Genomic DNA, 16641 nt, shown 5'->3' on the forward strand with positions numbered 1-16641 from the left:
TGATAACTCTGTATTTTGTAATTGTATCTTCTTTTTCATGGTCCAGTTTGATATTAGATTATGATAGCAACCTTATATAGAGTTAAAGTTATCTTTGTGGTTCGTTTGTTGACAATCAGTCAGTTTGAACTATGATTTTGAATCAGTGAAACTAATAGGTCTCATTAATTTCTGTGGATTAATTGTATTTTTTAGGGAGGTGTATGAAGTTCAAACTCATGTGTTTTTTGGAAGTAAATTGCTACTAGTTTTAATGAGATATTACTTAAATTCTAATTAATTGGAGTGGTAAATAGATTTTTAGTTACCAAAATAAAGTGATGCAACATCATTAAGAACAAACATGATCTTACAATGAACAAAAATATATTTATAAATGAATATACTTAAGATAAATTATACATTTAGACACGATTAACACCAAGATACATTTAAGTTGTGCAGAAGAAGACATTTGTAACAATTTTGTATTGAATACAGAACATGAGGATGAGTCGATGATGATAACATCTTTTATTTTTTGGGTGACCAATAATAGCTTTAATGTTTGTTAATGTTCATAATTACATATTTTAACACGGTCTACAAAAATAACGAAATGCTTATATAATATGTACCTGTCTTTTTTTTTCTTTTTTCTGTTTTTTTGATACTCAAGAAGTTTAATACTTTTTCTAACCAGCTACTCTTTTTGTTCACTATCTGATATCTTTATTTTTGCTTAATGTTACGATTTGATACTTTTTCCACCTCACTCGGCTTACTCATAATAAATAAAAGTAGATACATTGAGAATAGGTTGGGGTTTTGTCCATAATTTAATTATGTTAACCCAGTATTCTTCAAACTATCATATTTTGTGCTCTACAGAAGCCAGACTTAAGGGTGAATGGTCTAAATCACTCTTTGTCCATGCACTCGAGCGTTATTGACACTCTCCAGTACAGCAGGTGGCGCTATGGACTGGTTTAATCACCGCTTCCAGAGATGCTGCTTCCCGTGTCCTCTCCACACACAGGCCAGTGCCTCGGATAACTATCATGGACAGGTTTTACATGTATTTCTGGATGGTATCAGAAGACAAACCCGGGGTGTCTGAAGGCGTATGAAATAGACGTAAAAAGTAGGTGTGTTTTATCCTCATCTAAACAAAGAACTGCTATCAATTCACTCTCATATCCACATTTTCTTTCGCCGTCCTGATTTTATGCGATGTGTGTAAATATGACACCATACAAGCTCTACATAAACTCGCTCTTTGTTTTATTTTGCAGTACAGGAGGATTTATCGTGTTAAATAATGACTTTATGTTTGAAAATTATGTAAATTATGTATGTGTGTGTGTGTGTGTGTGTGTCTGTCTGTCTGTCTGTCTGTCTGTCTGTCTGTCTGTCTGTCTGTCTGTGTCTGTCTCTGTCTCTGTCTCTGACTGTGTGTGTGTGTGTGTGTGTGTGTGTGTGTGTGTGTATGTGTGTGTGTGTATATATATATATATATATATATATATATATATATATATATATATGTAAATTGATTTTAATTATCTGTGTCTTGTCACTGTCGTTCTGTTTGTTCTGTGGAAACTTCTGTCACCGAAACAAATTCCTCGTATGTGTAATAAAGCTCTTCCTTATTCTGACTTTACCACTTACAGTATTCACCTTAGTTACAGCAGAATTGTAAGGTAGTGCTTACAATAACCTAAAGTTACCCTGTTACCTCCTTTTCATTGCTGCCAAAGTTAAACATGGCTCCACCCTGACTAAAGTCTGTACTTCACGTCCGATTTTGTTTGGGAATTAAATATTTCCTCATCTTAGTCATCTATTCTTCATTGGTCCTCAGGTCATGGATTTCCCGGGACATTTTGAGCAGATCTTCCAGCAGCTGAACCACCAGCGGCTGCATGGACAGCTGTGTGACTGCGTGATCACGGTTGGCAGCCGTCATTTCAAGGCCCACCGTGCCGTGCTGTCCGCCAGCAGTACGCATTTCCGAGCTCTGTTTACTGCTGCTGAAGGAGACGCCAGTACGAGGATGATCCATCTGGACTCAGAAGTGGTGACGGCTGAAGCGTTTGCTGCACTGATGGACATGATGTACACATCCACGCTGATGCTAGGAGAGAGTAACGTCATGGATGTCTTGCTGGCCGCTTCTCATCTGCATCTGAACACTGTGGTGAAAGCTTGTAAGCACTACCTTACAACTCGCACTCTACCCATGTCTCCCCCGGCAGACCGTGGTGGTCAGCATCATGCCGAGACGCAACAAGCAGTAGCTGCCAACTCTCATCTCCAGCGCTCATTTCTGCTGCAACAGCTCGGCCTGAGCCTGGTCAGTTCTGGGGGAACAGGGACCGGGAGGAGAACAGGTTCAGCATGCGCTAGCGGGTCGGTAGATCAGCATGGTTCTCATCCAGCACGCCGTTTCCTGAAGCGCAAACAGCCCTTGTCCCTGATCGCTTCGGAACAGGGGAGGCCACGCCTCTCCTCGCAGGTGCAGGGGATTGTGGGGCAATCAGAGGGGCGTGTGGGTGGAGAGAAGCTTCTGTCTCCGGATTCTCACGGTAAAATAGTGGATGAGGTCGTGGCTGGGGTTGATGGAGGTTTACTAGACCACGATGAGTATCGAAGGGGACTGACCCATGAAGACGTGCAGCTTCCCACTCAGTCAGATGGAGGGAGGGGAGCAGGACCGGAAAAAACGCTGCTGTTGCCGCGTAAAGAGGAATACCCGGATACGAGCCATCACCATAGCGAAGGGATGAAGATAAAGAATGGAGGTGAGGAAGAAGAAGAGCAGCAGCAGCACATGCAGGTCGTGGTCAAGACTGAGCCAATGAGTTCACCCGAGGCTGTCGATGAGACTAGTGATGTCACGAGTGACCAGGTAATTGTTTTTGAGATTAAGCTAGTGGGACTGTAACGGATGTATTTTGTTACTGATTTGTGAGTGTTTAGTTAGTATTTTGCTACCTAAATTGTCCCAAACTGCATGCCTCTCCATTTTGGAAAAGTAGAATTAGATTTATGTCAATTTTCAAGAGGCAATGCTGTGTTAATGATCATAATCAAGATTTTCTCTTTTTCATTTGTCAATTGCTATTTTCATTTTTATGTTAAAAACATGTACACTACCGTTCAAAAGTTTGAGGTCAGTAATAATTTTCTTCTTCTTTCTTCTTATTCTGCAAGGAGACCAAAAGTCACAGTAAAGGCCTTTACATTGCTATTAAAAATATATATAAAAATGCTGTTCTTTTGAATTCTGTGCTTCATAAAGTATTCTGAAAAAGTCCTTAATTTTCCAAAATAATATTAAGCAGCAAAAAGTGGTTTTAACGATAACATTCTTGAGCACCAAATCAATGTTTAGAATGATCGGACATTTATTTGAATAAAAAACATTTTAAAATATATTAAAAATGATGTTGAATTTTAATAATATTTCACAGTATTTCTGTTTTTGACTATTTCTGATTAAACCTAGTCTTGGTGAGCATAGAGACATCTTTTAAAAATGTTACAAAAATTTTACAGACCCAAACAAAAGAGCTAATTTTACAATATATTCAAGTTTTTTTCAGTTCAGGTTTATTTGTATAGTGCTCTTTACGATACAAATCATTGCAAAGCAACTTACCAAAAATTACGTTTATACAATATTTACAATACATTTGTTCAATTTTATTGCTGCTTCAAAATATATTATTGAAACTATTATTAGTATTGCCAGTTTTAAAGAGTTCAGCTTTTAGTCGTTCTACTAGAGTTGTACTTACACCTATACATTACGCCTATGCAGAAATGAGTTGCATGGGAGTGTTACTAAGCTGGCAGAAAGGTAAACTCACTTGCATTGAAAAGGGGCTTTGTAAATACTCGATGTTCCCTCAGGTGGAGCCAGCTGGAGAAAAGCTGGAGCTGAGTCCAGAGGGCAGTGAGCGCAGCTACTCCGATCCCCAGCCCAGCTCTGAGCTGCTGATTAAAGGAAACAAGGGCTTAGGAGCACCAGAAGACAGAGGAAGAGGAGAGCAGCTCTCCTGCAGTGATGCTCTGGAGTCCTCCGGAGGACTGCATATTTCCAGTTTCCTCAGCACAAAGGCCTTTGCTGGCAGAGGGGCGTCATCTAACCTTGCTTATAGTGTTGACAATATTCCCAACACTACAACTGGAGAGTTTCAAGCAGACCACGATTCTGCTCGCTTCTTCCTCCCAAACGATTCCATCAGCACTTCATCTTCCTCTCTGCAGCTCTTTCCAGGCGATGCACAGGTCTGCTCTGACCTGCAGCCAGAGTCACTTCTTCTGCGGCCGCTGCATGATGGAACAGCATCATCCTCTTCATTAGCAACGTCCCGTGGTGGATCGGTGGACCAGCTCGCGCTTGAGTTCCAGCGAAACATTTTGGGAATACAGGCCTTCCCTCATTCATCCAGGGGTGGTGGTGGAGGGTGCCAAGCATACAGACGCATCACTCCCAAAGGTGCTTCAATGCTTACAGACAGCCCTCAGCAATTTGCTGCCTCCTCATCCTCTTCCTCCTCAATGCTTCTCAATGGAGTAAACTTTGAGGGTTCCGTCCCCGCAGGTCAAAACGACGGCAGCTCAAACTTGAACCCGCTCCCCCGGTTGACAAGAGCCTCTGCAGATGTTCTGTCAAAATGTAAAAAGGCACTTTCCGAGCACAATGTGCTAGTGGTTGAAGGTGCGAGGAAGTACGCCTGCAAGATCTGCTGTAAGACGTTCCTCACTCTGACGGACTGCAAGAAACACATCCGAGTTCATACGGGAGAGCGGCCGTACGCCTGTCTGAAATGCGGCAAACGCTTTAGTCAGTCCAGTCACTTGTACAAGCACTCAAAAACAACCTGCTTACGATGGCAGAGCAGCGGTATGTCTAACGGCCTGCTCTAATTCAACACGATCGCAGGCACGAGCTCACTCCTCTTATTCTACTGAATGAGATGATCATCCACCTTTATAGTAGCTATAGGAACTGTTTTAGGTGTTTCATGACTGTAGTATGTTGTTAACATGCCATTTTTGTTTTTTACTAAATGAAGGGATGGTTCACTCAGAGATGTTATACTAAACTTGACTTAAAGATAAAGTGTTTGCACATTCTTTTGGTTGTTGTTCATTCAGTAAACATCAGTGGGCGCCAGTGTTTTTTGTGGACAAATTCTTCAGAATACTTTCTTTTGTGTTCTGAAAGTAAGTCATACAGGTTTGGAACGACATGAGGGTGAGTAAATGATAACAGATTGTTCATGTTTGGGTGGACTGTCTGTTTAAGTTTCACTGTGAGGTGTTTTTAATTGAATACAGAGATGGAGATGTCTGCTTTAAGTGTTGCACGCAGATGTCAGAACATTAGTAGCCAAATCAAATGTTATGAGAATAGAAGCTTTGATGTCAGAATTGAACTTGCGGCTGTGTAGCTAATCTATTTTAGCTTCTAATGTTTTCTGTTTATTTTGATCTGAAGCTTCAAAAGGAGAGTTAAGAAAGGTTAAGAACCACTGCTTTAAGCTTTGTTCCAAAACCAAGCGAGCAGTCTGGCTGTTTACTGCCTATATAACTGAAACTTCACATTGGAAAATTTGGAAGGAACATAAGCAGTTGTTCTGCGTGCCACACATAGTGCTTATTTGTTGCTTTCACTTGTGAAACTTTTTGTGTTCCTCCAAGAAACCTATCATTTTATTAATAAGAAAATATCATTACTTACAGTTGATCGCAAAGGAGTTTGACACAAAATCCATTTCAATGAATGCTAATGGCAGCTTTTTTGGGCATCCAAGTCTCAATCCGATCAAATTGTAAAATTAAATCTCAAAACTGCTTGCCACATAACGTTTCAAATCAGCAACAAAATCTGACCCATAAATGTTTTTTTTTATTATACTCAAAAAGCTTATATTAAGGTTGTGTCTGGATACTGACTCTTTCTGTGGCAACCAGAGATCCTAACAGCCATTTTACCAATTGGCTCTTTTATTTAGAAGGTGGCACTTATTCCACCAAGTTTTTAATTGCACTCATAATAATTAGTTCACTTTCTCGTATGTCCAAAATATTTGCTTTGATGTTAGAATATTGCGAAGCTTACAGTGTGATTACACACTATTTTAGGGTAAATATGTTTTTGATAAATATTTTTAATGAGTATTTTAAGTGTATTTATTATCATGCATTTTAAATCCCTTTTTCCCACTGAACTTTGCACAATGCATTCTAGCATTGCCTTCATTGTACGGGATATATGTGATGCTGCTTTATAATTTGGCCAGCACCAAATTCCTTATGGTTCAGTCTTCAAATCAAGAGAATGGCAATGATGCCTTAAATGCTACCTCGGTTGTCAGCTTGCAAGGTTTTGGCACACCGCTAATATGCAGATGAGTAGCCTAACAGAATCACTACTGTTACACCTTTACTGTTACAAGTAGTAAAAATAAATATATCTATTTTGGTTATAAGACAAATGTTGACCATATTTGAAAATACAGCAGAATTGACATTGTTACCTCAGTTTAACTAAACTAATAAACACTTTGTTTCTTGATTGTCAATTGACACCTAATGATTAAACACACCATGGTGTTTTCTATGGACCGTAATCATTCTGTCAGTATTCTGAAAATATGTATAATATATTCCCTTTTGCACAGAAGAGGTATATGTTTTTACTAAAGCACTGTGTATTTGTACCGGTTTCTGTTGTATTTGGATTTGCAGATAAAAGTCATAAACGAAGCACTGCATAGAAGGACATTCAGCCTGACATTCTCAGAGCGTCCTCTGTTTTTTTTTCTCAGTTAAAGCTTACATTGATGCCTCTGTGGCTGAAAATACAAAGTTCTGTCATTAAACTCTATATGGCACAGACCAATAGTTCCCAACTAAATCTGATATAATCACATCATTATACACATGGCACAGCTGATTGGTTCCTTTTCCAAACAGCAGCCAATGAGCTTGCTGCTCAGAATTCAAATACTCGGCTAGTTCTTCCTGTAGCAGGGGCGGAGCACTTCAGAAACCCTCCACCTTCCCCAGCTCCACCTGTATAGACCTGCTACTTTTCAAAATGCATTTTAAAAATAAACCGTGATTTGATGTAAATGAAAATAGATGTTCAGTCACTGTATTAGTGGTTATGGATACTGTTAGAGGTAATATAACAGTCTTGTCATATACTGTGTGATGTCTGAGTGTTGTCTTCTGTGATGTGTTTAATGATGTACTGAGAGTCAGAGTCCTTAAATATTCAAACGAAGTGTAGCCGTTAAGATTTAGAAGCTGCTTTTATAAACCTTCCTACCTGTAAATAAGCTGTTACTGCAGAATTTTAGTGTTGTGTTTATGTCATCTTTTATTTGATTGTAATAATGATTTTGCCTTTATGATAAATATTGCCCCTCTTTGAAATTTTGTTAAATTGGATGGACTTAAAGATCCTAAATATGTATTAAAATTATAACCTACCCCCTTATGAAAGACTATAAATTAATCCAAAATAAAATGAGATACATATAAGTCTAATTTATGGTACTTTATTTAATTTTTGAGTGGTGTTGTTTTATTTGCATGAATGTTGACACTTGAGTGTTCATGAAAAAGTTGTGTTACAACACTCCTAATATGTGACCCTGGAACACAAAACCAGCCTTAAGTTGCTTGGGTATATTTGCACAAATAGCCAAAAATAATAGCCATCGTATGGGTCAAGATTATTCATTTTTCTTTCATGCCAAAAATCATTAGTAAAGCAAAGATCATGTTCCATAAAGGTATTTTGTAAAATTCCTCCCGCAAATATATCAAAAATTCATTTTTGATTAGTAATATGCATTGCTAACAACTTCATTTGGACAAAAAATTTTTAAAGGTGATTTTCTCAGTATTTCCATTTTTTTTTTTTGCACCATCAGATTACAGATTTCCAAATAGTTGTACGTCAGCCACATATTATAAGATCCTAACAAACCATACATCAATGGAAATCTTATTCAGATGATGTATAAATCTCAGTTTTGAAAAATTGACACTTATGGTTTTGTGGTCCAGGGTCACATATAATCAGCAAATATTCTGTGCATATCAGAAATCCAAAACATGTTTGAAACTCTCAATTTACTCATTAATTGTCAAACAGCAGTTGACCTTAAATGTATGTGCATATGTGTTAAATGTAACTAATTATACAGGACTTTTTCTTTAAATGACCTGAATCACAATGGAAGTAAAACCAACTGCCTTATTTGATTTTTTTTAAATTGATGCTCAGATCTAGAGATACCATAAGTGAATGAATTAATGTGAGTCTGTGTAATGGCTATGAATCGCACATTGTTAGAGCACTCATTTTTTCCACTGGCTTAAAGAAGAATTAAGTGAATAAAGTCATGAAGAATGCTATTCATTCAGTCTGTCTTTTCATCCATATTTTGTCTTATTTGAAAAGGGACGACTAAAAAGTTCCAAACTGGCCACATATTTAAGGACTGAAAGACTTGAATCTCAGTAGTGTTTGCTCTTTGTAGATGATTGATCTCAGCCTGTGAACCTTGCCTGTGTGCTCACAAACACTGGGCTTTTGATGTTACAGCACAAACGTGGGTTCAGCATTGTTATTCTTTTAAATGAATATTTCATCTAAAAAAGACAGTTCTGTCATTATGCTATATGCTTTTTTTAAACCAAGCCACAGTCCATGTACTCCAGTTTGCTTCTCATTTGTTTGACATTTATGTTGTACTTCTGACATTTATAGACTCATTTTCTATATTTTTTGAATGGATGCAGGATATACAAGTTATTGGCCAATGATAGACTATAGGTATCGGTCAATATTTCATTATTAATTGTGATGCTCATTTTCTATATTTTTTCAAAGCCACCTAATTTACCTTTGACATCAATTAACACAATAGATCCACACTTATGTTCAAAACCACTAATAATCAAAAACGTTGTTATAAGTCATCTTTAGCACAACTCAAAATGCATATCCATTTGTAACATTGAAAAAGATTATTTTGTCAATTCAAAATTATAGACTGGCTATTTATTGGTTATTGGCTTTAACATGTAAATAGTTAATTTGTCATTTTTTAAGGCTTTGGACAGTTGTGGTCACTATGAGCTGTTCTCGTATGGAAAATATCTGTGTGGAGATTTTTCAGATGTTCTCTGTGTCCCATTAAAAAAAAAAAAAAAAAAAAAAAAAAAAAACAGATTTTTAATTTGGTGGTCCAGTTCTACAGCTTGAGTTCTTTAGGCATGGGTTCTCCTCTGAGTCCAGCCAGCAGGTTGTTGGCAGCAAGAGCAGACATGGAGTTCCGTGTCGTGTAGGAAGCACTGGCAATGTGGGGAAGAATCACTGCAAATTCAAACATGGAGACACAGGTTTTTTTCAGGAAACACCTTCCAAATACTTTACTAAAATGCATGAACGCATGTGCATGCTTACCGCAGTTTTTGAGTGTGAAAAGAGGATGGTGTGTGGGCAGCGGTTCAGGGTTGGTGACGTCCAGCCCGGCTCCAGCGATCAGACCGGTGGACAGGGCTTCATACAGGTCCTCCTGATTAACCACACCTCCTCTTTACATTAACAACACAAACAGAAGCATGCAGTGAAGTGCCAAGAGTCACTAGTGTACTGTGGTTTATGTTCATTTGATGTTAATGGTATAAACAGTTTATAAACAGCCTTTTATATTTACAGCCTTTTTTTTATTATTTTGATATTTATATATACTGTAAGAAAAAATAAAAAGCTACAAGTAATTTTCTGCCAGGATGTTAACACAGTACATTGTGCCCAATTCTTACAGACTTTTCTTGGAGTGTAAGGCAGGGATGTGCAACTTCGGTCCTGGAGGGCCACTGTCCTGCAGAGTTTAGCTCCAACCATAAACAAATACTGGATATGTAGAAAGCTACAGGCAGGTGTGTTTGATTAAGTTTGAAGCTGAACTCTGCAGGACACTAGCCCTGTTAAAGGTGTATTAAACATGCACATTTGCCCTGCACCCTACACCCTATATAGAGATCATACTTTATGTGTCAAATGCTCAGTTTCAAGTGGTATTCACTGCAAGACAGAAACAGTGTGCTGAACCTTAGATTTATGTATAATGATTAGCTAATTTTGCTATATATATATATATATATATATATATATATATATATATATATATATATTCATTTCATAAAACTTCACAAGATTCAAGTTTTGCAGCATTTTATTAATTTAGGTTAATGTGTCAGTATACTATTGTTCATTGTTAATTCATAATGAAAATTGTGTTTTTGTTACTTAAAATCAAATATGAATACTACATCAAAAACTTAAACTGAACTAAAATAGGTTTCAATTACATATTTTAAAAACTAATAAAAATAAACAACAATAAAAAAAATCCAATTAATAATATTAATATATACTAGAATGCTACATAAATAATGATATAACAGTGGAAAGGATGTCTTAGTGCTACCTGCTTGTGTTGATGAAGATGGCGTTTTTCTTCATCTTGGAGAAGAGATTCCAATCGCAAATGCCATAAGTCTCTGGAGTCAGAGCACAGCATATGGCCAGGAAATCAGACTGTTTGGCCAACTCATCTAAAGAGACTAAAACACACACACACACACACACACAGAGAGACACACAGTTCATTTTTTCGCTACCTTTCTGACTCCAACTGTCATGAAGGTTCTGTGAAGTTTTCTCAGATTTTCCCACCATATTCGGCCTCTATCATATTTGCGAGCTCAGGTCTCGGCGCCACATCTGTGTAGATGAACTTTTTCACCTTAAACGGCTTGAGACGCTCAGCAATAGCCACACCTACCCAGCACAGACACACATACTGTAAATTAATCCGACATATTATGATCCCCATCTAAAAAATGATTCAGAAATTATATAGTCATAAAACCATCCTACTCCTTACCAATCCTCCCCAGACCCAAGATGCCAACTGTGCTGTTTGCTAGTTCGTGATCACACAGCCATAAAGTTCTCCATGTTCCCCAGCCACCTCTAAACACAAGTATAAATCAGTATGCGTCAGTGCATGATTAACTAGCAAATGTGTAAGTTTTGATGGTTATTAGTACGTTTTAGCCTCATGGGTGGCCTCAATGAGTCTTCTGGAGGTAGCGAGCAGCAGGGCAACTGTCAATTCAGCAACGGAATCAGTCAGAACATCCGGAGTATATCCTACACGGATTCCCCTGGAAAACACACAAGCCAAGTCATCAAGGCAGAGTTAAAGAAATTCACATCAAAATTTTACTCATGCAACTGACCGTTTCTTGAGCTCATCCAGAGAAAGATGATCAAAGCCCACTGACATAGTGCTGACGACTTTTAGATTTGGACCTGCATTATTGAGACATGCATTCATTACGTCACTGCGTTTGTCCTGATTGGTTTCACTGATCGTGCATCGCAAGCTAACCTGCAGCATTCAATAGCTGTGTGTCAATCTTCTCTGTGAGCACACACAGTATTCCTTCGCAACCTTTGACCTTTTTCAGCAGCTCCACTCGGGGCACAGGGTCATCAGAGTCCCACATCTCAAACTGCACCCTGGGATTGAGAACTTAATTAAACATCTTGGATGAAATGGGAGTGAGTAAATTATTAGAAACATTTTGTTCTGGAAGTGAACTAATCCTTTAAATAGTGAGAGAAAGATGTGAAAAGAGCAGTTCAATGATTTACATGTAAGTAGCAGTCCACAAACTTCCAAAACAGAAATGGCAGATCAACAAGAGACAGACTTTTTGGATTCCTTTAACCCTGAAAATGTAATTTTTTTGTTTCTTTACTGTTTTCAAATCTGCATATAAATGGGTCTTCGGCTGAGCAGAAGTTAGAGTTTTCTACATGTTGATCAAGTCTTTCATTTAGAAAAAACCTTATGAAGGTCTTGGTTATTCATTACACATAATGAATTAAATAAAATTAACAATAAGGTCTGGTAATTCATTAACTAGTAGTGAGTAATATCTATTAACCTTTATAAATGTTAGTTAATAAAAGTAGCTAAAAAATTTCAGTTCATGTCGGTTTACAGTGCATAATGTTAAAAGCTGCAATTTTGATCTGAAATGAAGTTTATTAGTAAATGTTAAAGCTTAATAAATGCTATAGAAGTAAGCCAAAGTTCATTGATAATTAATGTATGTTAACTTATGTTACCAAGTTAAACCTTACTGTAAAGTATAGGCTATTGCCACATGTTGTTTTGCTCCATCAATATACATTTTACAGTACACTACATGTACTCACAGTGCAGCATACTTAAGAAAGTACTGGGTAATATAAGGGCACTAGTCTATAGGGGTATTGGGTCAAGTTTAGTACCTGCTTATTACCCATTTGTTGTAGTTAATATAATAAGAATAAAGTGTAGCAATACATGCGGAACTGGACCGTAAAATAAAGTGTTACCCAATTTTTTTATGGTATTTATAATCTTTGTCACGTCAAATAATACCTTTTTTTTGGCAAACAACAACGGCGGAACACATTTTAAGAAAGTAGTTGGCGTTTAAATGGCTGTTTAAACCTACTGTCCGGATTTGCGGAGAATGTCCAGTCCGTCCTGAGGCACCTTGCGCGTCACATACACTTTCGGTAACGTGGACATCGCGCGATTAAATCCGGTGACGGTACACGGGGCGATTCTCTGCAGTCTCCCGAGCGCTGTTCTTGTGCACCACATTACGAGCATTATCAGTCAATTCAGGGATCTGAAGCGGCAGGGCTGTGTGTGGACAGTTTGGGGAGGAAACGAATGGGTGGTCGGTCTCTCCACACAACACCAGCCAGAGAGCACATATGTCAGATAAATATGTGTTTTGTTTGTATATTTGCTTTTACATTCCAAAGTACCATAACTAATCACAACACACGGTACATGCGTCTCAAGTTCTGCTATCTGTGGTATTGATTTTGTTTCAGTCAATCATTAATCAGGGTCACAAGTAAATGTTTATTTTAATGAATGAAAAATATTAAAATGCACTTTAACCAATGTGGAAAAAAGCACGAATTTAAAACTAAATAATTGAATGCAAATAGAAAAAAATATGCTTAACTTAACCTGTTTATATAAGAACTCATCAAAATAACAAAACACTAAATGAAAAATGTTCCAGTGATATAACCCCTGTCAGATGTGTTTCTGAATCCATAATTTGGAGTATTGTAGTTCAAGGATTTATATGCAACTGAGTCAGGAATGTGAATGAATGAAGGTTTCTGGTCAATGGTCGACTGGTCTCTGTCAGTACAAACAGACTTTTGTCCTTCTGACCGAACCAGACGGTCTTGTGCTGAAACACTGAGAATAAATAAAAGTACACCAGCTTATTGCACATCAAACATCCCCAAACTCTGTGAGTTAAACAGTTCAAAACACCCTCAGAGGAATGAGCTTCTGTAAATAATATATTGCATAAGCTTAATGTTTCAAATAATATTTTGTCAGAACACACAGCTATTTTTAAATGACAGAAATTATGGAGAAAGACGCTTTAGGAATTTATTATTGTGTACATTTTTTATTTTTATTTTTGAAAGTCAGTTTCTTACGCTTTCATCACATCAGTCAGTCATTTGTTATATTAAAATAACTTGTTCTGATAATACACCTCATGTATTAAAAACACAATCAGGTTTTACCCCAGACAAACAGCACTTAAACAATGATATAAAATAAATCCAAACGTTATACGAAGTGAATGTCAGCAAACGTTTATTCAGGGAGAACTGTACAAAATGTGCACCTTTGAGATCAAGCGCGTGACGTGACGTCATCACCGCTCGCATCATAAATAAAAGCGAAAGTAGCCTAACTGTTAAGGTTTGATTCAGATTTGATATTTCGCCATTTATTATGTCGGAGTCGATTCTATACGTGGTATAAAGTGTTTATGACATAAATTAACGTGTAGTTATAGCTACTTGATAAAAAGGTGGAGGATGTTTTTTTTTAATGTTTTAAATGTTTTTTTTTAAATGATTCAAAGTGACTTTACAGGTGACTTACGCATTCTTTTTTTCACTGATGGATGAATTAGTTCTTTGATATGTGTTTGATATTTTTCATTTTTCATTGGTAATCACATTCACATAATTTCATTTGTGTTTCATTTTTTTAGCATTAGTATACGATTATCATTGTGTGTTTGATTTCCATCCAGAGTCAGTGGTTTAGATCAGATTCTTTATCATGGATGACACACAAACATAAAGAGATGAAGATTTTTCTCAAGAATGCAGGTAGGGCTGTTTTGAATAAACAAATAAAATCATAGAAGATGATTTTCATTTTTGATGAAAAATGATTTTTAAAGACCTTATGGTAAAGTGATCATCATCATAGAAGGTTAAATTTTAGTCAAAAGAGATAAGAACCAGAGCCCTGCTGTGTGTCTATGAGGAGTGACAGGTCTATGGATCATATAATAGAGTTAAAGAGTGGAGATACACAGCCTGATCTCAGGTATAACATTTCTATTAAAATGTGATTCCATTAAAATGTTGTACTGCATGAAGATCTTAATCTAAAAAATCTTAAATTTCTCTTAAAAGTGATTGTTTAAGTGATAACTTTACATTTAGCTAAATATGTTGTTTCAAAGGATCCACTTTAATCACATCTTTCTTTTTTAAATAAAAAATTAAAATTAAATTTATGCATTTAGCAGATGCTTTTATCCAAAGCGACTTACAGTGCATTCAGGCTTACAGTTTTTACCTAACATAGTTCAGTTTGTCACACACAGGTGTGTGTCTATGAAGAGTACGAGGTCTGTGGATCACTCAGTACATTTTAAGAGTGGAGATACAACGCCTGATCACAGGTTGATTTGAAGACATTATACAGAATACAAAATAGACATTGTGCTTATATTAGCTCATGTAATAATGTGGTATTCATTTTACAGCCATGAAGTTCTCAACACGTTTAGATCAAATCTGATAATGACATCATTAGACCTTTACCTGGACAAGACAATGCCATCAGAACTGTGCTGACAAAGGGAGTCACTGGCATTGGAAAAACAGTCTCTGTGCAGAAGTTCATTGTGGACTGGGCTGAAGGGAAAGAGAATCAGGACGTCCAGCTCATATTTCCACTTGCTTTCAGAGAGATCAATCTGATGAAGGATAAAACACTCAGTCTTTCAGATCTTCTTCATATCGTTTTCACTGAATCAAAAGAAATATAAATTTCCAGTGATAACTATAAAGTGTTGTTCATCTTTGATGGTCTGGACGAGTGTCTTCTGTCTCTGGATTTTCAGAGCGATGCAAGGTTGTGTGATGTAAGTGAATCAGCCTCAGTGGACATTCTGCTGATGGGAATCTGCTTCCCTCTGCTCTCATCTGGATCACCTCCAGACTCTGAGTGTGTCCACCGAGTGACAGAGGTATGAGGCTTTAGTGATCCACAGAAGGAGGAATACTTCAGGAAGACAATCAGTGATCAGAGTCTGGCCGATAGGATCATCTCACACCTGAAGTCATCAAGGAGCCACATCCCAGTCTTCTGCTGGATCTCAGTCACTGTTTTAGAGAAGATGTTGAGTGAAGCAGAGAGTGGACAGATTCCCAAGACTCTCATTTAAATGTACACATACTTCCTGATCCTTCAGACCAACATCAAACACGAGAAGGACTATGAGAAAAATGTGACGGATGAAGACATGATCCTCAAACTGGAGAAAGTGGGTTTTCATCAACTTCTGAAAGGCAATGTGATCTTCTATGAGGAAGACCTGAGAGAGTGTGACATTGCCGTAACAGAAGCATTAGTTTACTCCGGATTGTGCTCTCAGATCTTCAGAGAGGAGTTTGGCTTGTATCAAGGGAAAGTCTTCTGCTTTGTTCATCTGAGCGTTGAGGAACATCTGGCTGCTCTATACATGCACCTTTCCTGTATAAACAACAACACAAATGTGTTTGATCCAAGCCCCAAACAAAGACTACTATCTAAAGTATTGAATTTGTTTAAGAATAATTCATTATCTGAGTTGCACGAGAGAGCTAGGCCGTGCAGAATAAAAACGGACACCTGGACCTTTTTCTGCAGTTCCTTCTGGGGCTGTCAGTGGAGTCTCGTCAAAATCTCCTGCGAAGACTAATGACACAGACGAGAAGCAGCTCTGACAGCAATAAAAAAAACAGCTGTGTACATCAAGAAGAAGATCAGGACCATTGACTCTCCAGAGAAATTCATCAATCTGTTCCACTGTCTGAATGAAGGTGACCATTCACTAGTGGAGGAAATACATCAGTATCTGAAATCTGGAACGATAAAGGGAGCCAAACTCTCTTCGTCTCAGTGGTCAGCTGTTGCCTTTGTGTTGCTGACATCAGAAAAGAAGCTGGGTGAGTTTGATATTAATAAGTTTGTTGAAGGAAACAATTAAACTGCTGCCTGTGATTAAAGAATCCAGATCAATTCAGTAAGTATCATTGAGAACAATCAATTCAAACATTAAGTAAATCTAAAAGTCCATGAATCTTCAATGCTGCAGATGTTGCGTGGTCAGTATTGTTGATGTGTTTCTATACAGTGACACTGTAAAAAAGACAGA

The 16641-nt window shown here is 37.4% G+C and overlaps 2 protein-coding genes across 3 annotated transcripts; one reads left to right on the top strand and one right to left on the bottom strand.

Moving 5' to 3' along the window:
• Window positions 1-123: 123 nt before the first annotated feature.
• LOC113106754 (zinc finger and BTB domain-containing protein 5) lies at window positions 124-9246 on the top strand. Of its 2 annotated transcripts, none has more exons than XM_026268789.1 (3): window positions 124-1127; window positions 1847-2893; window positions 3901-9246. In XM_026268789.1, exons 2-3 carry the CDS (start codon window positions 1850-1852, stop codon window positions 4918-4920), a joined length of 2064 nt encoding a protein of 687 aa, XP_026124574.1. In that variant the 5' UTR covers window positions 124-1127; window positions 1847-1849; the 3' UTR covers window positions 4921-9246. The 2 variants fall into 2 exon arrangements, with proteins under 2 accessions (XP_026124574.1, XP_026124570.1); XM_026268785.1 differs by having other exon boundaries at window positions 124-1123.
• Window positions 8896-12905, bottom strand: LOC113106768 (glyoxylate reductase/hydroxypyruvate reductase). The gene is made up of 9 exons (XM_026268797.1): window positions 12604-12905; window positions 11484-11614; window positions 11332-11404; window positions 11140-11256; window positions 10974-11062; window positions 10763-10867; window positions 10515-10650; window positions 9485-9615; window positions 8896-9394 (listed from the first exon to the last, which is right to left on the bottom strand). The coding sequence occupies exons 1-9, from the start codon at window positions 12762-12764 to the stop codon at window positions 9273-9275; spliced, it is 1065 nt and encodes a 354-aa protein (XP_026124582.1). The 5' UTR covers window positions 12765-12905; the 3' UTR covers window positions 8896-9272.
• Window positions 12906-16641: the final 3736 nt, after the last annotated feature.

This window comes from Carassius auratus, chromosome 1 (assembly GCF_003368295.1).
Source record: "Carassius auratus strain Wakin chromosome 1, ASM336829v1, whole genome shotgun sequence".
NCBI lineage: Eukaryota > Metazoa > Chordata > Actinopteri > Cypriniformes > Cyprinidae > Carassius > Carassius auratus.